Source organism: Stegostoma tigrinum, chromosome 22, assembly GCF_030684315.1.
Source record: "Stegostoma tigrinum isolate sSteTig4 chromosome 22, sSteTig4.hap1, whole genome shotgun sequence".
Lineage (NCBI taxonomy): Eukaryota > Metazoa > Chordata > Chondrichthyes > Orectolobiformes > Stegostomatidae > Stegostoma > Stegostoma tigrinum.
The window spans coordinates 15,231,598-15,256,680 of record NC_081375.1 but is presented as its reverse complement, the minus strand read 5'-3'; the positions used below and the strand labels follow the sequence as shown (position 1 = coordinate 15,256,680).

The following is a 25,083-nucleotide window of genomic DNA, read 5'->3' as shown; positions in this document are numbered from 1 at the left end:
GATACGTGCAAGTGACTGTCAATTACATTGGGAAAAAAAATGAATGATCAAAACAGAAACATCAAAAAAAAATCACTCATTTTCTTCATATACTAAGATTTAAGCAGTAAGATTCATTGTAAATGAATCTAGAGGTTTATAAAATTATGAGATGTATAGTTAAGATGAATGGCAAGTATCTTTCAGTAAATTCACTGATTAAATGATACAAAGAATCTAGAAATATCATCAACATTTTGTGGTGGCTAAAAGTGGTGGTCGGTTAAAGTCAGCAGAGACAACTACATTTACAATAGTCTTCCCAATGTCAAAAGCATCTTTTTATTTTAAACAGTTGTGTGTTCTCAGAAACATACATAATTTATGCTCAACCTCAACCATATGACATTATTTACACAAGTGGAAGGTCAATTATGCAAGTCAGCATGATCCTGAGTATTTTTAAAGTCATAACCAATAACACAAGTGAGTCCAAGAAAGTGCATAATCCCGTTCATTCGAGATGGAAAATTCCTGATGTACCATTCATAAATCAACAAGACAGATACAATTTTTTAAAGCCCAGCACTTCTCAAAAATGGAAAATTTGAATTCCATTAACTAATATCCCATTTGCAAGAGAAGATAGGTATCACAATGAAACTGCAGGTTTCCATTTTGTTATTTCTGTCCTACACACGTAGTTCCATACTTGTATTTCAAATGTCGTGATCAAATTTTTCTCACATTTCTGATCCATTTCCTTGCATTCATCTTCAGGTTGAAAAGAAATCTGATTACACAGAACTGGCTACCTCTTGGCATGCACATTAAAATACAACTCAAAAGACTAAGTATTAGAAAAGTACCAAGAGAGAAGGAAATAACGAGTTGGTGTTTTGGATCTTGGCTGTCAAAACATATTGCATTCAAATTCTATGGAACAAAGTTTTGTGAATTTATGCTAAAAAGAAATCCAAGGGATGACAAACATCCAATTTCCACAAAGGCATCTGTCACTAATGAAGTTGTTAGAGCCAATTCATTAAAAGATATTTCAACCCTTCTCAAAGCATTATCACAACTCAACTATACTTTTGAAAGGTACAAGCAGTCCTACAAACTCATTCAAATTGTCATTTTCAATGGTAGTCTACATGGCTATTCACAGAATGCATCAAATTAAAACAAAAAAAAAGAACTGCAGATGCTGGAAATCAGAAACAAAAACAGTTATTGCCAAAAAAAATTCTCAGCAAGTCTGGCAGTATTTGTGGAGAGAAATCAGTTAACATTGAGACCAGTGACCCTTTCAGAACTCCACAGAATACGTCAGTTTGGCCAAATTGTCCAGCTGCCAGCTAATATACATCTCCTTTAACAATCACTGACAGCTTCTTTGTCTCCCCACCTGCCTAGCTCAAGTTGGTGAACTCAGTTGTAACTATTTAAGGCACAGTAACAATGTTACTGGATTAATAATTTAGAGATTTAGACTAATGCTCTGGGGAGGGGGTAGAAACCGTAAAGCCGACTATACCTGGTGGGGAATCTGAATACAATTAAATAAATCTAGAATAAAAGGCTAACAGGGCTTCCCAAACATTTTCCAACTCTGACCCCCATTTTGAGGAGTAAAAATTCTCTCAACTCCTCAGTCAGAACTGAGGCTATGGGGTAGGAGGGCTGTGAAAGCAGTAAACTTAAGATTGAAAAGAGTACTACTATATCTGAGTTGCAGTTCCACGATAGCCAATGCTGCCTCAAAGCTCAAGACCCAAACATTTCAGTTCAAGACCCCATTTGGGGTCACAAATCCCATTTTGGCAATGTCTGAACTGCAATAGGTAACTATGATACAAGCAGATGGTTCTAAAAACCCATCTGATTCATAATGTTCTTCAGGTGAAGGAAATCTAACGCCCTCACTTTTTGTAGCATAATAATAGTGTCACTAACTCTGAGCAAGGAGCTTGGGTTTGCATCCCAGCTGCCCCAGAGGTAGGTCATAACATTCATGGGCAGGTTGATTTTTTAAAAACAAACAATGGTCTCGGTTATGCACAATGCCAGGCTCAAAAAAAAATTTGTTGACGCTCAACCGGTCTCACAATACGAACTAGTAAATCTTCTTGGGCAGTTGGGGATTGGGAGTAAATGCTATAATAAATGGATTCATGTAGTCAATCTTGCAATATGCAGGAATCCCATGATAACAAATGCTAAAGTGAATTGTAGAATGAAAGTACAAGAAGCTTGAACTAACCTGTTAAGCACACAGTTTGCAGCACAAATGCAACTTGAAACAGGACTAGACCATACAACACCACGACCCTGCTCTATTATCCAATGAGATTGTGACTGAACTTCATCAAAGCCACCTCCCTAGCTAATCCTCATACCCCTCAAGCACTTGACGGCCAAAAAGCCATCTATTTCAGACATGGAAATAATAATCAAATTGACATTCACATCAGTCTGGAGTAGAGAATGTCAAGGATTCACATTCCTTAAAGGAGAAATTACTCATCTCCACATACAAGTACAGTAGAGCCAGTCCCTTTATCTGTAGAATATGGCCTACAACTGTAGGCTCTATTTCCATGGAAAACAACATTTCAGAATCCATTATTTTTCATTGAGGTTTTCAACATTTTTGCTCATGAAACAATATCTTGCCAAAGTGGAAGAGTGGTGGTTCTCTTCAACTTTACTCACTGTAAGCTATTTACAATTTTTCCTGACAATTGCAGTCAGTGTTACAATTTTAATAGCAGTTATGATTGAGTTGTACATTTTGTTCATTAGTATCAGTTCATTAGGTTTCAAAAATAGCAGCTAGAAATGGTCATGTCTTACAAAACAGGATATTCATTTAAGTCTGATTTAACATACTGCGCAAGTGTATATTAAGACTTCTAATGGTTAACTGTCTCCCAGTCACTTGTAGCTCATAAAAACGTTTTCAATGGAAACACACAAGCCAGCTTCAGCCTTTGACCTGTAGAGTAGAAAAGCAAGTGCTAGGTAGGATCTTAGCACTGTATTGCATACTTAGGTGCCCTCTAGAGATTCTGTTAGCCACCATGAGCAACCCATGTGGATTTCTCTCAATTTAATAGGCCAAAGTTGACAGGGTGAAAAGCTTCATCAGTTAATACTATTATTTTTAATTAGTCTTTGAAAAATAACTTCATTTGGATGGATCTTAAAACTTAATATTGACTACATTGTCTACCATTTTCCTCAATAGCTATGCTAGAAGAACAATTTTTCTTTTTCTTTCCAGGGTGGATACAATATTGTTGTTCTAATGCCTGATGGCCCTTCAATTGAGCGTTTTGCTAGGCCCATTTTCAAGGAATAGTTAAAAGTCAGCCACTTTGCTGTGACTCTGGAGTCATATGTAGGCTCGTCCAACTGAGGCAAGCAGATTTCCACTTGGTAAGCTAAATAGGATTTTACAATAATAATAATGTCTTGCTTTAATTGCTTTTGCTTTGCTGAAATCTACCTAGTAATTTTTAAGATACTGTTAGAGTTTGATTTAGTGTAATTTATGCTTCACATTTGTGGCTTTTGGGATTAGTAATCAGAACATCGGCAACGTTCTTCATCACGTAGCTGTGGGTGTTGGAGGTGAAACACAAGCATCCAGATAACGCACCTGAAGCCCACTTATGTTAATTAGAAAGGGAACTTGAAAGCATTTAAAGGAATGCAAACAGAAAATAGCAGAACGCTCCAACTGATATAATTTTGACACCACACTTGTTTATTAAATTGCAATGTATTTCTTTAATTGGGCTACTGTAGCAGTCTTTTACATAGCAGTTTATACAGTTTTCCTGAACCTAGGTCTGTCACCAAAAAAAAAGGAAGCCATTTTTTAAGAAGAGTCACTGGACCCAAAACGTTAACTCCGATTTCACAGAATCTCTACAATGTGGAAACTGGCCCTTCAGCCCAAGAAGTCCACACCAACCACAGGAGCATCCCACCCAGTCCCATCCCCCTGTAACCCAATTAATCTGTACATCCCTGAACACTATGGGCAATTCAGCACAGCCAATCCATCTAGCTTGTACATTTTTGGGCTATGGGAGGGAACACACACAAACACGGGGAGAATGTGCAAACTCCTCAAAGACAGTCGCCCAAGCGTGGAATTGAACCTGGATCCCTGGCGCTGTGAGGTAGCAGTGTTAACCACTGAGCCACCATGTTGCCACTAACTCTGATTTCTTTCTATCGGTGCTCCAGATTCTGCTGAGACTGTCCTGCAATTTCTATTTTTTAAAATATAGAAGTCATACAGGAATTTGGTTTTGGTTGGTTAGTTTATTATAGGGCAATTCGACTTTTGTTTCCAGAGTATGGATTGCAGCCAACAGCATACAATCAGCTAAATGGCTCACTTCTGATTCTAAACCATATCCTCATAAATGCATCAGTCACATCCTTGCCAAAGCAACACATTAAAACTTTCTTATTTCGTGGTAAAGTTACACGATAAAAATCACTGCACCTGTCATAATGCAGTTACCAGATTGCTCCAGGCAGGCCCCAACATATGATTGCTTGTACTTATGAACTAGATTGCATATAGGAATGTATTAATTTTAAAGATCTCAACATGCAAATGTTTCCTCATACTTACAACCAGCTATTTTATATTTTAGTCTATTGTGTTCCAACTTACACACAAATTGACAAACATACACAAGAGCAGACCCATTCATAACCCTAGGACTGCCTGAATAATCCAAGTGAAATAACACAAAAGAATACCTGACAGAGAATATAATATTAATGAATAGTGGACTATTCAGCTGTCTAGGCTGTTCCAACTTTCAGTTAGAACATTGCTGATCAAGATCCTGATTTCGTGCACTCACCTTGTTCCACATGTGTTGGCTCTTACACAACAACAAAAAAGGGAGTGAGATTTCAATTGTTTTATTCAATTTCAAAAACATTTGAATCAGTGTCTTCTTTCCAATCTCAACATTTAGGCCACTGTTATTTAAAGACTGAATCCTCATATAAAAGCAGATGGATAAGGTGATTTTGATGAGGACAATTGTGCCATAATTTAGGATGGTGCCATGAATTACCAAATCACCGTTTCTGGGAAGAAAAATCATCATGCATTTCAATTAATTCCTGAATCAGACACAGCCAAGGCTGTAAGGTCAAGTATGTCAGTGCTTTAACTGCTGCAGTCACTTTTAAAAAAAAACACTATTCACAGATTTTAATCACACACCTCTGGAGAAGATGGGACTGGAGCCTGGACTTGCAAAGGCAGGGATTCTATCACTGCAAGCTTTTTACTGGCCCACACAGGGATCAAATCTGCAGCATGGCATCATTAGCACAACATTCTGACCAACTCAGCTATCTGGCCACACAGTCAGACAATAAGACTGAGTTATCATCAGTTACACCTGCAAATGTTTAAATCATTCTTTTGTCAACCACAGTACAGGCCTGCAACACTGATAGCTCTTTATGCATCAAGCCAAGTTCCTTGACAAGAATACTGAAAATAGTTGATTCAATTGAAAATTCAGGAATAGACCCACTCACAACATAAATATAGTATGTTTACAAAAATTAGACCATTAATGCATTAAGATCCAAAACAATCAAGTCATCCATACTGAGTGCAAGTCTACTATATTCTACTAGACAATAGATCCTGAAGTGCCCGATCAATAGCTAGATACTTTTGCACTGGACAAATGTGACAGTGTTAAGCAGTGATATAAATGTAAATTGAAGACTAATGTATAAAGTGAAAAAGACATCACCCCAAAAATGAATCTTATCCCTCTGGAACATTTCTTTCTTAAGCCTCTTAATATTTCCATTCGTAGTGATGACCTGATTTGCTAACAATACAATGAGATTACTTTAACCAGAATAGGAAAAGAAAATCAAGATCTAAATACTTTAGTCAAAACTAACAAGAAATCACTTATCTATTCACATCCTAGAAGGTAACAGACAATTCTAAAAGTATGCTGTACAATACATAGACATAATCCTCAGTTTGAGGATTCTTTCAGAAGCTCAAACGAGTTAACCAGATTTTTCTCTGGGAAAGCACTTTCTTGAAAAAAGAAAATCTTGCATCAGTAGCAATCTTTAGTAACAAAGTCTTCAATTGTGCTTCTTGTAACTTTTGCCTCTTGCTCAAACGACTCAATTCTTTCGGTGACTTGTTTCTTCTGAAAAAAGTAAACAAAAGTCCATTCTTTACCATTTTAGACATTTCAGATTCTTCCTTCATCAGTTAACACCACATTCCCCCAACTTACAAAACAATTCATAGAGTCTATACACAAAAATGGGACGGGTGGTGGTAATTGTGAAAAAAAAACAAATGGTCAAAACTAATTTGAATGGTACAGAATTTTGTAGAAAAGTTACATTATCTGTTTTGTAATTTTAAAAAAGCAAAACTGAGAGCAAGACTTCAACGCTAACGACTGGTTCAATATATAATTTCTAAATTATAGCTCATTCAAGTACTCTTAACAGTACAAAAAATTGTATAGTGATAGCAACATTATCAACAATGGTCAACCCCCAACATTTTTTTAAACCAAACATTGCAAGTCTATTTGTTATTTGTTATTACTTTAAAGGCAACAACTTACTGAACAATTCATATTTTGGTGCAAGAAATGTACAAAATGAACAGTCGGCTGCACTAAAGAAAGTCAGGCAAGTAAAGCAGGTTATTTTGCTCAAAGGGCTCTCCCCTTCTTTACTACAAAGACAGTAATTGGTTACTGGTATGGGCAGTAATGCAAAGTTGAGACAATCACATCAGTCAAAATCTTACTAGATGAGGCAGCAGGTTAAATGGGCTGGCTGACTGGCAGATTTGTTCCTAATTAGTCTTTAAGAACAGAGTATTGGATATAAAAGTGGGACTTTTTTCCCCTTTATTCCTTCACAGGATGAGGGCTTTGCTGGTCAGGCAGCATTTTTGCCCATCTCTAATTTCCCAGAGGGCAGTTAAGAGTCAACCACATTGCTGTGGGTCCGGAGTCACATACAGGCCAAACCAGGTAAGGTTGGCCGTTTCCTTCTCTAAAGGACATTAGTGAACCAGATGGGTTCTTCCAACAATCGGCAATGGGTTCATGGTCATCATTAGACTCTTAATTCCAGATATTTATTGAAATCAAATTCCACCATCTGCCGTGGTGGGATTCGAACCCTGGTCCCCACAACATTATCTCATCTCTGGATTAACAGTCCAGTGATAATACCACTAGGCCATCTCAAACATACTTCCAGCAACTGAATCAAAAATAGCACTTCAGCAAGCACCAATAGCACTAGGAGAAAGTCTCAAAACAACAAGACTTCCCGAGTAAATCTCGTGCCTTTCTTCGCCCTGTGGAGGACTTTACCATAGAATAAACAATAGCAAGTTAAATGGACATGCAAACTAACCATGATATTCTTTACTCTCTCCTTGTCCAACTTGAGAAATTCTTCTGTTGTTAAATCTTCAAACTTCTTCTTCAACAGGATGAAAGCACACTTTGAAGAATGGCTTTGATGTTCAACTCTAGGAATGAATGTTAAAGTTAGATCTGTATCCTCTAATTGCACTTGCCCACTAAGTTCACGAGGCCAACATTTGTTGTCCATATCTAGTTGGCCTCGAGAAGGTGGAAATGAACTGTCTTCTTTTGGACCGTTACAGTCCATTTGCACCCACAATACCTTTAGGGAGAGATTCCAGGATTTTGACCCAGCCGCAGCAAAGGAACTGCAATACATTTCAAAGTCAGGGCAGTGAGAGACTTGGCAGAAGAACTTGCAGGCAACATGTTGACATTGTACCTGCTACTAGTCTTGTCGTTCATGACGATTTTGGAAGATAATGTTTAAGGTGTCCTTGTGATTTTCCGCATTTCGTTGATGGCATACACTGCTGCTACTAAGCGTTGGTTGAAAAGCAGTGAATGCTTATGGATGTGATATCAATCAAGCAGGCTGTCGTGTCCTGGACTGCGTCAAGCTAAGCACACTGTTGGAGATGTGCTCATCCAGGCAATAGGGGATTATTTCAACACACTCCTGACTCTTGTACATTGTAGATGTTGGGCAAGCTTTGGGGAGTCAGAAGGTTGGTTGCTTGCTAGTTTCTACCTTGGTCTTGTAGCTGTACTATTTATATGCCTAGGCCAGTTCAGTATCTAGTTAATTGTAACCCCCAGGAATTGATAGTGAGAGAACTGAGTGATAGCTATGCTGTTAAATATCATGGGGAAAATGGTTGGATTCTAGTTAGAGCTGGTAATTGCTTGGTACTTTGGTATATATGAAGGTTGCTTACCATTTGGCAGTCAAGCATGGATATTGTGCAAATCGTGCTGCATTTGGACATGGACTGCTTCAGCATTTTCAAAAACCTGAGCCATGCTGAACACAGCGCAATCAGTGAATATTCCCACTTCTGACTTTATAATGGACGAAATGTCATTGATGAAGTACCTGAAGACATTTGGGCCCAAGACACTACCCTGAAGAAATCATGTAGACATGTCCTGGAGATGAGATGATTGTCTACCATTAACCATAACTGGAGATAGTAGGAACAGCCGTTGCCGGAGTCTGAGATAACAAGGTGTGATGGCCTGCTGTGTTCCTCTAGCTCCACTCCTTATTAACCATAACCATCTTTCTTTGTGCTAGGTATGACTACAACCACCAGATAGTTTTTTTTAAACCTGATTCCCATCAACTTTAATTTTGCTGAAACTCCTAGATGACGCCACTTGGTCAAATGCAACCTTACGTCAAGGGCAGTCACTCTTACCTCTGTAGTTTTGTTGTTTTGTCCGTGTTTAAATCAAGCTGCAACATGCTAAGTATTTGAATTTAAGATGAGTTGGGCAAGTGGCTTTAGTAAAATCTTATCAACTGAAGTGCTATATCAGTTTTACTCTCCACAATCCAGGTGAGTATTACCAGCATCTTTTGTTTTTATTCAAATACTTAACAGTATTGAATGTGCCATGGTGGAAGACTTCCTGCCCAAGAATTGATAGGCATGGTTTCTGTTCATGCATCTGCTGTAGGAGGATGCTAGAAATGAGAGGGTTCAGAGAAGATTTACAAGGAAGTTACCATGGTTGGAGGGTTTGAGCGATAGGGAGAGGCTGAATAGATTGAGACAATTTTCCCTAGAGCTTTGGAAGCTGAGGGGTGACCTTGTAGAGGTTTACAAAATCATGTGGAGCATGGATAGAATAAACGGACAAGATCTTTTCCCAGGGCGGAGGAGTCCAAAACTTGGGGGCAGAGGTTGAAGGTGAGAGGGGAAAAGTTTAAAAAGGACCTAAAGAGCAATCTTTTCACACAGAGGATGGTGCATGTATGAATGAGCTGCCAAAAGAAGTGCTACAATTACAACATTTAAAAGGCATCTGGATGGGTATATGTATAGGAGGGGTTTAGAGGAATAAGGGTCAAATCCTATATTTATTTAGGATATCTGGTCGGCATAGACGAGTTGGACTAAAGGGTCTGTTTCCGTGCTGTATATCTCTATGACACTCTAAGCTTGGCAAAGCGGTAAATCAGAATGTTGTAACCAGGTGCTGCTTGTAATACCAATTTGCAGTGATGAAAGGATCTTTTAAGCTCATATAGTTGCAATGCAACATCATAACAAATGGAAGTAAGTTTGAACATAGCAATCAATTCAACAATGAGAAGCACAAATATCCACTGCCAACAGCAGTACAGAAATCTAGAAACGGATTGGAAAACCAAGTGTTTTAACAAAGCTAACCAATGTTTTAAGAAACCTCTGCACAAGTCTCAAGCCCACTATATATGACTGGTCTAGATCTAATCATAGCGGAAAAAGACTATCAACAGCTTTGAAATGAGGTTTTTAAGGATCCACACAAGTAAGTTGGTGGAGAAAGAACTAATGAAAATGCATCGAATAGGGCCAGAAGAACAGGAGAACTCAAATAGCAAAGCATTAATTGAAGATCTTCCGAAATGTTATCCGTGCAGACAGCTGGAGAGACAAACTACTGGAAGACTGGTTTAAAACGACCCCAACAAGATTGTTAACTGCTGTCACGGAAAGTTTGGAGAAACTACAGTTGCCTACATCTCTCAACAATTAGCACTAAAGAAATCAGGGTACATCGTAAGCATATCTTGAGGTAGAACGTTCATTGTAGCATCAGTAGCAAAATTGAACTTAAAATGGGCTTTACGGCCATTTTATTGTAGCCAGTGTTAGAAAATAAAAGGCAAATCAGAGCAGTACATGTGTCATATTAATCATAGAAAGAGGCCATTCGACACATCAAGTCCACACTGACTCTCTGAAGAGCATCCCAACCAGGCCCACACACCCCACCCCACATGGCATTTTTAACATGGCTAACTCATTTAGCTTGCACATCCCTGGACATTACGGAGCAATTTCTAGCATAGCCAATCCACCCAAGCTGTACATGTTTGGATTGAGACGAAACTGGAGCACTTGGAGGAAACCTACACAGACACAGGGAGAATGTACAAACTCCACACGGACAGCACCAGGAGACAGCAGTGTTAGCCACCATGCTGCCTTACTGAGTGACATCAGTACTATTAAGTATTTTTCCATAATCCTCACACATTTCAGATTTGCTTTAAAATAATTCCTGCATCGGAGTTTGCAAAAATGGTTTTTAAGTATTGGTTCTTCAACCGTGGTCACAACACCAATTGGATTCTCAAACAAAAAATAAAGCACGGAGCCACTAGAACTTAAAACACATTAGCCTCCAATCTGGGGTCTTTGTGTGGGAGTATGAAGTAAACAAATTCCCATCACTAAACATTTGAATCAGTTGCAATGGCTACTAGTTAAGGTATGATATGCTGTAAAAATGAGTCTACATAAATACATCAGAGGCCTCCTGGAGCAGGTCCTCACCGCAGCAAATACCCAAAATTTTCATACCTATCTAATGTATGATATGTTGATCTATAATATGCAACCTTTAACAATTTATATACTGATTATTATCACTCTGCTTAATATCTGTTTTGTTTTTGTGAGCATCTGGGGTTGCTTTAGTTTTTGAAAAATAAAAATGAATGACATTAGAAAGTGTTCCAAACACAGGGAATATAAACAAACATCCAAACACTAGCAGACAAACATGCTGGGATTCAAATACATAATTCATTACTTACAATGGTTCATCTTGAGGTTCCCATCCTTCCAGCTCTTTGTAACAAAAGAAGCACTGAGCAACATCAGGACCATTCTCACTTGGGGTGTGAATAAAACCTGCAGCAGCCATCTGAAAGTAATACAACAAGCTTCAGATTTTAAAAAAATGCACATTAACTTTTTATAATTAATGCAAATTAATTTAATTTGGTAAGACCATAAGATGCAGGAGCGGAAGTGGGCTATTCAACCCATTAAGTCTGCTCTGCCATTCAATGAGATCACTTTTTTTCTTTATTCATTCACGGGATGAGGGGTAGGCAGCATTAATTGCCCATCTCTAATTGCCTAGAGGGCAGTCAAAAATTAACCACATTGCTGTGGATCTGGAGTCACATGTAGGCCAGACCAAGTAAGGATGGCAGTTTCCTTCCCTAAAATTAGGACATTAGTGAGCCAGATGGGTTTTTCCTGACAATCATTATGGTCATCATTAGACACTTAATTCTAGATATTTTATTGAATTCAAATTCTATCAGCTGCCATGGCAGGATTTAAACCAGGTCCCCAGAACACAATCTGTGTCTCTGGATTAACAGTCCAGCAATAATACCAGTAAACCATCGCCTCCCATGTCTGATCTGATTATCCTTTTTCCATAAACCTTAATTCTCTTACCAATTAACATTATAGTCTCCAGTAAAGAATTCCATAAACCACGACTTGAGAGATAAAACCAAGACACGAAAAGGTAAAGAATTCATAATTTCACAAATGAGATGGAAAAATGGTCAGACTAGCCTTTCCTGTATTTTCAGAATACGCACAGCAGGTTGTAAAAATTGTCAGCTTGGCTCACAGGGTAAACCTCCTCTCTGGACTTGCACACAATATGGACTGACACTTGAGTGTAATATTATCAAAGTTCTTCAGAGATTTTAAACTTGTCTGTATGGGCACAATTAAAAGATGGCAAGCCAAATTTTTGAACAACAGAGTTTGCCCGTATCTACACCATACATCTCTTAAATACTACCACAATTAGACAGTAATCTCACTGGCGGCTGTGCATAATGTGGGAACGATAACATTTCAAAATAAATTTGTTGGCTATCCAGTGTTTTGAGACATTCAAAGTTATACAAGTGTTTCACTGTCCACTATCCATCTATTTTGGTGTCATCTGCAAACTTACTAATCATGCCTCCTTTATTCTAACCCAAATCATTTGTATAACTGATGGAAAGCAATGGATCCAGCACTGATCCTTGTGGCACACCACTGATCACAGGCCTCCAGTGCAAGAAACAATTCTCTACCAGCACCCTCTGTCTCCTACCTTCACGCTAATTTTGCATCCATTTGGCTTACTCCGAGATTCCACATGATCTAACTTCACTAGCCAGTTTACCATACAGAACTTTGTCGAGCATTCGCTGAAATTCATGTAGACAATGTCTGCTGCTGTCTTCATCAATCCTCTCTATCGCCTCTTCAAAAATCTGTGTCAAGTTCGTGAGACATGATTTCCCAAACCAAGTCACGTTGACTATTCCTAAGCAGTCCTTTCCTTTCCAAATGCATGTAAATCTTACCCCTCAGAATCCTCTCCAACTCCTTACCCACCACTGAAGTCAGGCTCACTGATCTACAAGTTCCCTGGCTTTTCCTTACAACCTTTCTTAAAATAATGGAACCACATCAGCCAAACTCCAGTCTTCCAGCACCTCACTTGTGGCTGTTGATGATACAAATTTCTCAGCAAGGAGCCCAGCAATCTCTTCCCTAACTTCCACAAAGTTCTGGGAAACATCTGATCCAGTCCCAGGGATTTATCTACCTTTAAGTGTTTTAAGAACTCTGATACCTTCTCTTCTGTAATATGAGTTCATTTCAAGACATCTCAATTTCATAGAATCCCTGCACTGTGGAAACAGGCCCTTCGGCCCAACAAGTCCACACCGATCCACACAGCATCACACCCAGACCCATTCCCCCAAAGCCCACCTAATCTACACATCCCTGAACAACACCGGCAATTTAGCATGGCCAATTTACCTAGCCTGCACATCTTTGGATTGCGGGAGGAAACCGGAGAAAACTCACAGACACAGGGAGAACATGCAAACTCCACACAGACGGTCGCCCAAGGGTGCAATTGAGCCTGGGACCCTGGTGCTGTGACACAGCGGTGCTAACCACTGAGCCACCAAATTTCTTTCTCCAAGTTGCCTCGCTTCCATGTCCTTCTCCACAGTAAATACTGACAGGAAATGTTTGTTTATTATCTCACCCATCATCTGCAGTTCCACACATATACAGCCACATTGATCTTTAGGGGCCCTGTTCTCTCCTTGGTTACTCTTTTGGCCTTAATGTACTTATATAAATCTCTTTGGATTCTACTTAACGCTATTTGCCAAAGCAATCTTAAGTTCCTGTTTTGCCCTCCTGATTTCCCTCTTAAGTACACTACTACTGCCATAACACTCCTCCAGCGATTCACTCAATCCCAGCTGTCTATATCTGACATATGCCTCCCTCCTTTTCTTGACCAGAGTCTCAAGTTCTCATCAACCAGCATTCCGTACACTTAGCAGTCTGGCTGTTCACACTAAAAGGAACATAATGTCTTTGAAATAACAAGATGTAGAGCTGGGTGAACACAGCGGGCCAAGCAGCATCAGAGGAGCAGGAAGGCTGGCGTTTCAGGCCTAGACCCTTCTTCAGAAATGGGGAAGGAGAGGGGGATTCTGAAATAAATAGGGAGTGAGAGGGAGGCAGATAGAAGATGGATAGAGGAGAAGATAAATGGAGAGGAGAAGACAGGAGGAGAGGAGACAGACCGGTCAAAGAAGCGGGGATGGAGCCAGTAAAGGTGAGAGTAGGGAGTAGATAGTTCAGTCCAGGGAGGACAGACATGTCAAGGGGGCGGGATGAGGTTAGTAGGTAGGAGGTGCGGGTGGAACATGAGGTGGGGGGCGGGATAGGTGGGAGGAAGGACAGGTTAGGGAGGCAGGGATGAGCTGGGCTGGTTTTGGAATGCAATAGGGGGAGGGGAGACTTTGAAACTTGTGAAGTCCATGAAGTAATGTCTCTGAGATCTAGTAGTCTCACTTTAAAGGCCTTCCACTTCCCAAACTGTCAATAGCCTCCCATAATCAACTTTTGAAAGTTCTGCCTAATCCCATCAAAATTGACCTTACTCTAATTTAGAATTTTAACTTTTGGATCAGTTCTATCCCTTTCCATAACTATTTTAAAACTAGTAGAATTATGATCACTTGCCCCAAGTGCTAGCTAACTGACACCTCAGACACTAGCCCTGCCTCATTTCCCAAAAAGTCAAGTATTGCTCCTTCTCTCATAGGTACATCCACATATTGAATAAGAAAGTTTTCCCAGTACACACTTAATTTCCTCCCCATCCAAGAACAATCTCCCTGGCATATCTTCCTTAAGTAAAACTGTAAAGTTATCCCTAACCAAAAATACCACTTCCCCTCCTCTCTCGCTTTCCTTTCTGTCCTTGCTATAGTCTATACCCTGAAACGTTAAGCTGCCAGTACTGTCCATTCCTGACACATGTTTCCGTATTAGCTATGATATCCCAGTCCTATATTCCCAACCACGCCCTAACTTCATCTGTCTTCGCTGTCAAGCCTCTTGCATTGAAGTAAATGCAGTTAATTTATCAGTCTTACCTCATTCTGTCAGCTTTAGTCTGCCTTAACTAATTGATCTTATCTACTGTACCAGCCTTAGCCTTTTCTCACTATCACTTGGTTTTCACCTTAAACTCAGATTAGTTTAAAGGCTCCTGAGTAGCACTAGTAAATATCCCATAAGGATATTGATCCCTTTCCAATTCAACTGGAACTTGTCACTCTTATATATGTCTTTTTACCCCTGAAGAGATCCCAATTGTCCAAAATGTGAATCCTTGCCACCTCCACAAGCTCCCCAGCCAGGCATTCATCTGCTGATCTTGCTAACCCTACTCTCACTAGCATCTTTGGTGCTTTTTAAACTTCCTGCCTAGTTTCCGATAATCTCTCTGCAGAACTTCATCCCTTTCCCCACCTCTGTTGTTGGTAGCAACATGCAGAACCTCCTCCTGGTAACTCTCCCCTTTCAGAATATTCTGCATCCTCTCAGAGACGTCCTTGACCCTGACACCACAGATGCGACACACCACTCTGATGGCTAGATGATGGTTCCAGAAACATCTGTCTGTGCCCCAGACTAGTGAGTCTCCTATTACAATGGATCACTTAGAATCTGACACAGCATTGTTTACGATAGAGCTATTCAAGGTACCAGAAACCTGGCTGTCAGTGCCAAACTCCTGAGAAGCCATCTCCTCTGCAGCATCCAGAACTGATGCATATTTTAGATGTGGATAGTCAACAGGAGACTCCTGCTGTACCTGGACACCTCTCCTACCATTCCTAGTGGTCAACAACCTACCTGGAAATCTGCAGTGTCTCCTCCTTTCTGAAACCACCGTCCATCATGCCCCTTTGCTCTTGTAAGCTCCTCATTGCCTCTACCTGGCACTCCAACCAATCCATGAATAGGAAAGATTTAGAGGGAAATGGGCCAAATGTTGGCAAATGGGTCTAGGTCAGACGAGTCAGATGGAGGAATTTCTTTCCCTACTTTATGGCTCTCCGATTATGATTGCATTTTCAGTATTGAGAATACTGTACCTGAATTAGGGTCAATTTACAGCCATGCTCCTAGAATGGGACTTTATTGAGTGTCACCACAGTTTTTAAACTGCAACACGATAATGAGACCACCCCACCAGCAGCAATAACATTTTCACAGCAGTTAGTCTATAAACTAACTTTTTACATCTCTAAAAAAGAGTGGAACGATGTAATGACAATTCTCCCTGCGGGAGTAGGAAAAACAAATTGAGAAGGACCTCAGGGAATCTCTCTCCCATTGCAATTTTGTGCTCCTGAGATGCTGCTTGGCCTGCTGTGTTCATCCAGCCTCACATTTTATTATCTTGAGAAGGAACGTATTCACTTAAACCAGATCTCGTACACCCCCACAATCCAATCTCGTCCTTCCTCACTCACGTTCTCCGGAGTGCACACGCAATCATTGGTGAAGGGCCAGTTCTTAAAGGTGTCCAGGCGCTCCTGGTAGTAGTAGTATTTTCGATGCTGCTGTAGGTAAACTTCCATCGTGAGGGCGAGAAAAGGATATCTCGGTGGCAGCTCCCGGTGAGAGGAGGAGGACCTCTCGGCGGCGGTATCTGATGAGGCAAGATCTGTCGGTGGTGGTCGCCGGTAAAGGAAGAGAGACTCTCGATAACGGTATCCGTTAGTGGGGCGGGGGGCGGGGCGGACGCAGGTTTCTCAGTGACGGTGAGTGATCGCGGTCGCGCGCTGTAACCGCCAACAAATTCAAACACAGCGACCGTCACGCTCACGGACCGTCTTCCCTGACGCCTATTGGAGGAAACACCCGGACGTCATGGGCTTGGATCACGTGGCCAAGGTGAGTTTTTTTCCCCTTCTGGCGGGCCAGCAACTGCATTTAGGTAGCGCCTTTCGCATCCTGAAACGCGTTAGTTAACAGTGCGGTGCCTTTGTTTTATAAAGGCAGCAAAAAACGGCTAAATTTAGACCGCAAACGGAAAACGAATTGGTTTGTCCTATCAATGTTGTGCAGATCGTTAAGCTATTCTTTTAAATTTGAACCGAAATAACTGCGGCTGTTGTGAATCAGATACAAAAACAGAAATTGGTGGAAAAGCTCAGGAGGCCTGGCGGTATATGTGAAGACAAATCAGCGAAAACAAGGAATAGAACTGGATGAAGCCATCAGGCCAAGCAGCATCAGAGGAGCAAGGAAGCTGACATTTCGGGCCTAGATCCTTCTTCGGAAATATTAACTTTGATTTCTCTTCACACCTGCTGCGCTTTTCCAGCAACTCCTGTTTTCGTTTTTTTTACTTTGGGATGCCCTTGGATATTTTATGTTTACCTGGGATAAGATTTAATGCAGCATCTTAAAATGTGACATCTCCAACAATTAGGTTTGCTAATCCTGGAGATTATGTAGTGTAACCTGTTTCCTCCCAACTATCATGCCGAACTAATTTCTCCCCCAATGTTCAATACTTTAAAGAAACAACTGAAAATGCGTTCAAAACAAATGAAAAAATTGCAAAATAAATGAATTTGGATTTTTGGTTGTTTGCAACAGAGATCTTTCTTCTGCTTGGAGGTGATATTACTGCAGATTTCTTGTAATTGACTATTGGTTGCTTATGGTTTCAGGTCAACAGCTCAAATGCAGGAAAATCAAAGGCCAACTATAAAAACAGAGGAGTAAAATCAAGGATAGGTAATGCACAGAGGAAATTATACACGAAATGGCATGAAAACTTTGATTTCACCAGTAATAACATTGCAATTCACTGAAAATGCATCAATAACCAACATTAACACTGAAAACTGATGTTTTACAGAGGCACAGAAACGATGCTGCTAAGAGTTAATAGACTTGAAAAGAAACTAAAGACTTTAATTTGTTCTTGAGCAGTAGGAGAGGAGTTGTGCAGATTGACAGATGACTTCTGCAAGTTTGACATTTATTTGTTTACAGTTATATCGTACATGCTATAAAGTATCCCATTCATTTCATCAAAATGTCCAACTATGGAAGAAATTTAATCTCATGAATATTTATTTGTACTTGTATTATGGTGAGCATCCGCCAGCTGGGACACTTTTTAAAAATTATGTATCTTATGCAGTCAGTGCACATATCCAGAAGTTTCTTTCATATAGAGTATAACTACAATCTCAAGTATTATGTAATATTTAACAAGTGGTTAATTATTTAGAATTAAGAAACAGAGAATAACGCAAGCATTTTGCATTATAAAGAGATAACTGTAGATATTCTTAATTCCAGACAATTATTTCTGGAGCAGTGATGGAACAGATAGTGAGTGCATGCTTTTGTCGTTCTGTAAAAACGGATTCATTTTCTAGTCACCATTTTCAACAGTACCTAAAAGAAACACACATACAGTGACATTAGACTGATATTTTAAAACTGAAATACATACAAGATTTCTCAATTACACTTTCAAAAGATCAAACCTTTTCAGCGGACAAGGTGTGTTCATCCCAGTTCACAGAAGGAAAAGCTGCCACAGCCTACCGGACCAAAGGGCTGTTCTCCCATGACAGAAAGAGACGAATGATGGTGGTTAGCCTGAGAAGATCAAGCCTCAGGCAAAGGGCAGGGTTGAGAAGGTGCAATCTTCTTGATCAGGAATGTGGAAATGAAACCCATACTGTTGACACCACTTTCAATCACAACCCAAATGTCCAACCAACTGAGTGAACCATCCCTCTTTAGAAGTAGCTGTGTATTTTATATTTAGCCTGTGTGCAACGAACTTCATGCCAGATGACAGCCCCCAATTGCCATGAACAATTTTTAGGGTGTTTTATTTGCTCATGACCTAATGTATTTATGTGAATCCAGGAAAGCAAACTTTAAAATTTAAGAAAAAAAACTTTACCTGTGTAAGAAAATAGTTTTCATCCACTAGTTTTTCGATTATATCAAAATGATCTGTATTGGGTACGTCTTGAAAACTGACATTCAAACCAGCAGCCTTACCAGCCTGCAACGAAAATATATTTTAAAAGAACTGCACAGATAATGTACCCACAATTTATTCTGAATAACTGAATAATTAGCAATGCTTCTGGGAATGAATTCTTCATATTCAACTGACTAAAAGACACCTCAGAATGGTGGTATAAGGGGAATTCTCCTAGCCTCACTGCTTAATGGGCATTACCTGTATTGATTAGTGTCTATCCTCCTTGCAGGAAGTATGAGGAGAACACTGGGGATGGGTTTCAACTAAAGATGGATAGGGAAGAAGACCGAAAAAAGAGAAAGGAATTCAAGAAACCTGTTGTTTGGAAGATCCATGGGGGTAAAATTGGCTTACAGAAGACACGTGAAACATACTGTAACAAATCAGCAGCTAATCTTTCACCACACCCAGTTTCTGTTTGCCACTGACTTGGCACATATTGTCAAGATGTTCAATTTCAAACCAAGTAAAAATGGCAGCATTTTCCATCAATGGGTGTCATCTGTCTCATTTCCCTAAATCACTAACCCTTCCTGACTTTTGTGCCTCCTACTTAATTATTTGTGCCACCTCACCCCCTTTCCTAACCAAGGATTGACCAGCCCCTTGATTGGTCATAGACCCCTTTGACTGCACTAATGACTTGCAGACAGGGTCGCTTAGTGGAAGCTTATTTCGTGTTTTTGCAGCATAAGGTGCTGCCACATGCCATGGATTTCAAATTAACATTGCACAATTCAATACAGCGGCACATTCATCCCTTTGACTGTTCATGGTTAGCACTTTTAACAAGCTTCCTGGTTTTCGGTCTGCTGTAAAAAGCAAATTGGCCTCAATGGTATTCTCACTAGGTTATTAATCTGGAGACTCGGGTAATTCTCTGGGGACTTGGGTTTGAATCCTGCCTTTCAAGACTGCGAAATTTGATTTAATTAGAAAAAAAAAATCTGGAATTAGAAGTCTAATGATGACCATGAAACCATGGTCAGGAAAAAAAACATATCCACTTCACTAATGTCCTTTACAGAAGGAAACTGCTACCTTTACCTAGAGATAACACAAGTAGGTAGCTGGATGAACACAACAGGCCAGGCAGCATCAGAAGAGCAGGAAAGTTGACGTTTTGGGTCAAGATCCTTCTTCGGGAATGGGGAGGGAGAAGGGAGCTCAGAAATAAAGAGAGAGAGGAGGGGTGGGTCTGGGGAAGGTAGTTGGAATGGTGTTAGGTGAGTGCAGGTAGGGAGTGGTGGGGATTGGTCATGGGGATGAGTAGGGCAGATAGGTGGGATAGAAGATGGACTGGTTGTGTCAAAATCAAGGAGTGGGGGGGATTGGACATGGGATAAGGCTGGGGGTGGGGAGATTTTAAAACTAGTGAAAACCACATTTAGGTCTTTAGGCTGTCGGCTCCCAAGGTGGAATCTGAGGTGTTGCTCCTCCACTTTGCGGGTTGTGTCATTGTGACACTGGAGGAGGCCCAGGATGGATATCTCACTCAGGGTGAGACAGCAGTCTCTATGAAAGGCAGATAGAGGTGGGGAGGGAAATATCTCTTTGGTTGTGGGGTCGGATTGTAGGTGGCGGAGAATGATACATTGGATGTGGAGGTTGGTGGGGTGATATGTGAGGACAAGGGGGATTCTGACTTTATTTTTTAATGGTGAGAGGAGATGGGAGGGCAGAGGTGCAGGAAATGCAAGAGGTGCAGTTGAGCACATTTTCAATCACTGGGAGGTGGGAAGTTATGGTCCTTGAAATAGGTGCACATGTGGGATGTGCAGGAGTGGAACTCCCCATCTTAGGAGCAGACACGGCAGAAGTGGAGGAGTTGGGAGTAGGGGATTGCATTCTTGCAGGCAAGTGAGTGACATGAGGTGTAGTCGAGGTAGCTGTGGGAGTCGGTGGGCTTGAAACTGATGTTGGTTTTGCGGCGTTCACCGGAGTTGGAGACAGACAGATCCAGGAAGGAGAGGGAGGTATTGCGAGATAGGTCAGGTGAATTTGAGCTCGGGGTGAAAGTGGTTAGTAAAGTTGATGAACTGTTCAAGCTCCTTGTGGGAGCACGAGATGGTGCCTATATAGTCATCACTGTAGCTGAGGAAGAGGTGGGGGATAGTGCCAGTGTAACAGCAGAAGAGGAACTATTCTATATATCCCACAAAGAGGCAGGCATAGCTTAGGTCCATGCAGGTTCCCATGGCCAACCCCTTAGTCTGCAGGAAATGGGAGGAGTTAAAGGAGAAGTTGTTAAAGGTAAGGACGAGTTCAGTTAAGCGGATGAGGGTGTCCGCGGGAGAGGAAGACGCGGAGGCCTTTAAGGCCATCTGTGCGGGAGATACAAGTGTATAGGGATTGGATGTCCATAGTGAAGATAAGGCGTCAGGAGCCAGAGAATTGGAAGTCTTGGAGGAGGAAGAGGGCATGGGTAGTGTCCTGGGCATGGCTGGGGAGTTCCACAACTGGGGCGGGGGAAGAAAACGGGGTCAAGGCAAGCAGGGATAAGTTCAGTGGGGCAGGAACAGGCAGAGACAAATGGGTCAGCAGGGGCAGTCAGGTCTGTAGATTTTGGGAAGGAGATAAGAACGGGCGGTGTGGGGTTGGGGAACGGTGAGGTTGGAGACTGTGAGGAGGAGGTCACTTGAGGTGATGAGGTTATGAAAAGGTTTGAGAGACGTTGGTTTAGTAGTTGGGGTGGGGGTCATAATCAAGGGGGCGAGAAGAGGAGGTGTCAGACGGTTGGTGCCTGGCCTCGGCCACATAAAAGGTCAGTGTGTCATACCACTTCTGGGCCTCCTTTATCTGCGGGTTTGTGCTCGGTTTGTGACAAATGACAACACCTTCTGGTCGCGAACCATTTTAACACCCCCTCCTCCCACTCCGAGTGGCACGTCCATCCTGGGCCTCCTCCAGTGTCAAATGACACTACCTGCAAACCAGACAAGCAGCACCTCATATTGCACCTCAGGAGCCTACAGCCCAATGGCCTAAACATGGATTTCACCAGTTTTAAAATCTCATCCCATGTCCAACCCTCCCTCTCATCCCCACCTCCTTGATCTGACAACCTGTCCATCTTTTCGACCACCTATTCGCCCCACTCATCCCACTGACCAATCCCCACCACTGCCTACCTGCACTCACCCATCACCATTCCACTACCTTCGCCAGCCCTAGATTTATTTCAGAGCTCCCTTGCCCCTCTCCTTTTCTGAAGAAGGGTCCTGACCTGAAGTGTCAATTTTCCTGCTCCTCTGATGCTGCCTGGCCTGCTGTGTTCCTCCAGCTCCACACTGATCTCTAACTCCAGCATTTCCAGTTCTTGCTATCTCTGCTACCTTTACCTAGCCTGGCCTCTAGACCCATAGCATTGTGGCTGACTGTCAACTGCCCTCTCAGCAATTAGGGATGGGGCAATGAATGCTGGCCCAGCCAGTGACACCAAGATCCTGTGTGAATAATTTTTAACAATTTATAAAGTAAGATTTTAATGCAAGCAAATGAGCCCCTCTCTGCTCACTTGCAATATTCTCACTAGCCATCAAAACCTCTATGAAACAAAAAATCGGGTTTTTATTTTCTTATTGTTCAGAATCTCATTTCATTCATTCTCACTATTTTTCCAACTATCATGCCATTGCCTACATTGATCAAAGACTGGGAAATTCAGCCTATTAAATTTCTAATCTTGTCAATTCTGTCCAGGAATAATAGATTAGAAGATGGATCACGGAAAGTCAAAGTTCAGACCAATCTCACCACGCAAGGCCTTGCTGACAATCAGTAGTTTGCCTTCTGGAGTAGAGAATTGGAAAATCTCTCAAGTAGGTACAAAATTGATGAATTATTCTAAGTGCTGATTTTTGAAGTTCCAGCTACACCCCAAGTATGAGCAAATTAATTATCACTTCTATTAAAACAATATTAGTCGTAAGTTAATTTACATCTTCTAGCCTTTTTACTGCTTTGATTCTTAGTTGCTCATTTAATTACAATATTCCAACGTCTCAAATTCCCACACAAGAATACATTTTGTTTGTTAGAAATGGTTAATATATTATTAAATGTAAAATTTTCTGTAACGATGAAAGCTTTGTCAAACTTGTTTACTAAATTACCAGAATAGTAGTTTCAATGTAATTTTAAAATCTAGAGAAGCATGCTGTAACTCTGCACTACTTTAAATGATGCAATTTTACACATTTTAGCAGAAAAATTGCTCTGTCAAAGTAGTAAAGAAAAGGTAGGTAATCAAGTTATAATACCATTAGAGAACTCAATGAGTGAAGGTGGGCTGAGGTGTAGGCATTGGGTCAGTAGCAGAGTATTTTCAGAATCATATTACATTCTGGTTGAATTATACTTGAACAAGATTGTAGATAATCGAAGTGTAAAATACCGATGAGTTCCTGAAATGACTAGTACCTCCATGAAGTAGTATTGACTTGACAGAGGGAGCAACATTTGAAAGACATTTCAGAGCCACCTTTACAGTGGGGCTTTAATCAGTGATATCTTCATATGCAAATGGTCTAATTACCATTTAAGGCTCGAGTGCTGCATGCTGCATTCTTAAATATGGTGCAGGCTCATATAAAATGGATTGGGAGCACAACTGAGGAGCTGTATAGTCTATCGAGAAGGTGATCTGGATCTCTGGGGCCTCACTGACATTTAGCAGGGGATGCTGGAAACCACTGCCAGAAGTGAGCTCGCTGTTGCCTTCCATTGTACTGGAATTGAAACTATGCAATGGAAAAATAAACGGTTATGACCACACTCTGGAGTGTGCAAATTAAGTTTCTTTTCTGTGAGGGAGGGGGGCTTCAAGATCCAATGACGTGAGGCTGTTTGAAGGCAAAAACATCATGCACAGATCCAAGCACTATACAGAGCACAGATCTGTGGGCTTCCTAATTCTTGGCAGTCCTAATACATTTGACTCACAGTATACAAGGCCCAAGAGAGATGATTAATGAAGAGGTACAGTAGCACCAGCAGAATCCATTCTCTCTGAAGGCTTTGTGAATTTCATTCCCCATGCTGCAGCAAACTCTCAACACAGACACCTATCCTGGTTTGTCCTGTATTAACACAAGGTGAAGCATCATGCTGGCACAGCTATAAATGTGGCTGGGCAGAGACTCAAACGGAACGATTGCAAAACCATTAGCATTAATGAAAATATCATCATTAATGTACAGTGCAATGTCATTCATGTGGCCAATGTGCATTCAAAGGTTATCTTTTATCTTTCCCTTGCAGTATATCTCAGTGTAGTCCCAGGATCTCTAGCTGGGGTAGAGGGAGGGTGCTCAACACTGAAAACCATTGAATGTGGAGATTTTGTCGTGTGACCCTAAGTCTGAACAGCACTAGTATTGCTGATAGTCTCCTTGTCAGTGGCAAGTGGACCTTCCTCATTTTGAACTTTCAAGGATCGGAAAGGTTCAGGCAGGCTGGAAGTGGAGGGTCAGGCCACCTCTGGTGTGTCCTGAGAGGACATTCTGAAGTTCCTCCTCTGACTGGGTGCCTTCTGGAACCATCTGACCCTGTGTGAGGAAGGTGCACCTGGAGTAAACACCAGGTTCTCTGTTTCCCCTGTCCCCATGGGCACCAGTAGCTGGAGTACAGGAGTCTGTGCTAATGTCCAACAGACCCTAGGAGTCAGAGATAATGGGAACTGCAGATGCTGGAGAGTCCAAGATAATAAAATGTGAGGCTGGATGAACACAGCAGGCCTAGCAGCATCTCAGGAGCACAAAAGCTGACGTTTCGGGCCTAGACCCTTCATCAGAGAGGGGGATGGGGTGAGGGTTCTGGAATAAATAGGGAGAGAGGGGGAGGCGGACCGAAGATGGAGAGAAAAGAAGATAGGTGGAGAGAGTATAGGTGGGGAGGTAGGGAGGGGATAGGTCAGTCCAGGGAAGACGGACAGGTCAAGGAGGTGGGATGAGGTTAGTAGGTAGATGGGGGTGCGGCTTGGGGTGGGAGGAAGGGATGGGTGAGAGGAAGAACAAGTTAGGGAGGCAGAGACAGGTTGGACTGGTTTTGGGATGCAGTGGGTGGAGGGGAAGAGCTGGGCTGGTTGTGTAGTGCTGTGGGGGGAGGGGACGAACTGGGCTGGTTTAGGGATGCGGTGGGGGAAGGGGAGATTTTGAAACTGGTGAAGTCCACATTGATACCATTAGGCTGCAGGGTTCCCAAGCGGAATATGAGTTGCTGTTCCTGCAAC

General features: G+C 41.4%; 2 protein-coding genes across 2 annotated transcripts in view; both read right to left on the bottom strand.

Moving 5' to 3' along the window:
- Window positions 1-3,733: 3,733 nt before the first annotated feature.
- birc5a (baculoviral IAP repeat containing 5a) lies at window positions 3,734-16,639 on the bottom strand. The gene is made up of 4 exons (XM_048555206.2): window positions 16,297-16,639; window positions 11,224-11,333; window positions 7,456-7,573; window positions 3,734-6,215 (listed from the first exon to the last, which is right to left on the bottom strand). The coding sequence occupies exons 1-4, from the start codon at window positions 16,402-16,404 to the stop codon at window positions 6,120-6,122; spliced, it is 432 nt and encodes a 143-aa protein (XP_048411163.1). The 5' UTR covers window positions 16,405-16,639; the 3' UTR covers window positions 3,734-6,119.
- Window positions 16,640-17,726: 1,087 nt separating this feature from the next.
- Window positions 17,727-25,083, bottom strand: part of afmid (arylformamidase) — a 34,122-nt gene continuing 26,765 nt past the window's right edge. The window contains exons 11-12 of the mRNA XM_048555205.1: window positions 18,765-18,869; window positions 17,727-18,244 (exon numbers count right to left, since the gene is read on the bottom strand). Coding sequence (XP_048411162.1) covers window positions 18,215-18,244; window positions 18,765-18,869 — 135 coding nt within the window. The 3' untranslated portion in view covers window positions 17,727-18,214. The remainder of the gene's footprint in view (window positions 18,245-18,764; window positions 18,870-25,083) is intronic.

Bases quoted from the DNA above. Each gene is read 5' to 3' on its own strand.
- birc5a (XM_048555206.2), bottom strand. From the start codon at position 16,404: ATGGAAGTTTACCTACAGCAGCATCGAAAATACTACTACTACCAGGAG. The intron at 7,574-11,223 runs GTAAGTAATGAA...ATTCATTCCTAG, and splicing joins GAACCTCAAGATGAACCATT to AGTTGAACATCAAAGCCATT. The intron at 6,216-7,455 runs GTTAGTTTGCAT...TACTTTTTTCAG, and splicing joins AGAGAGTAAAGAATATCATG to AAGAAACAAGTCACCGAAAG.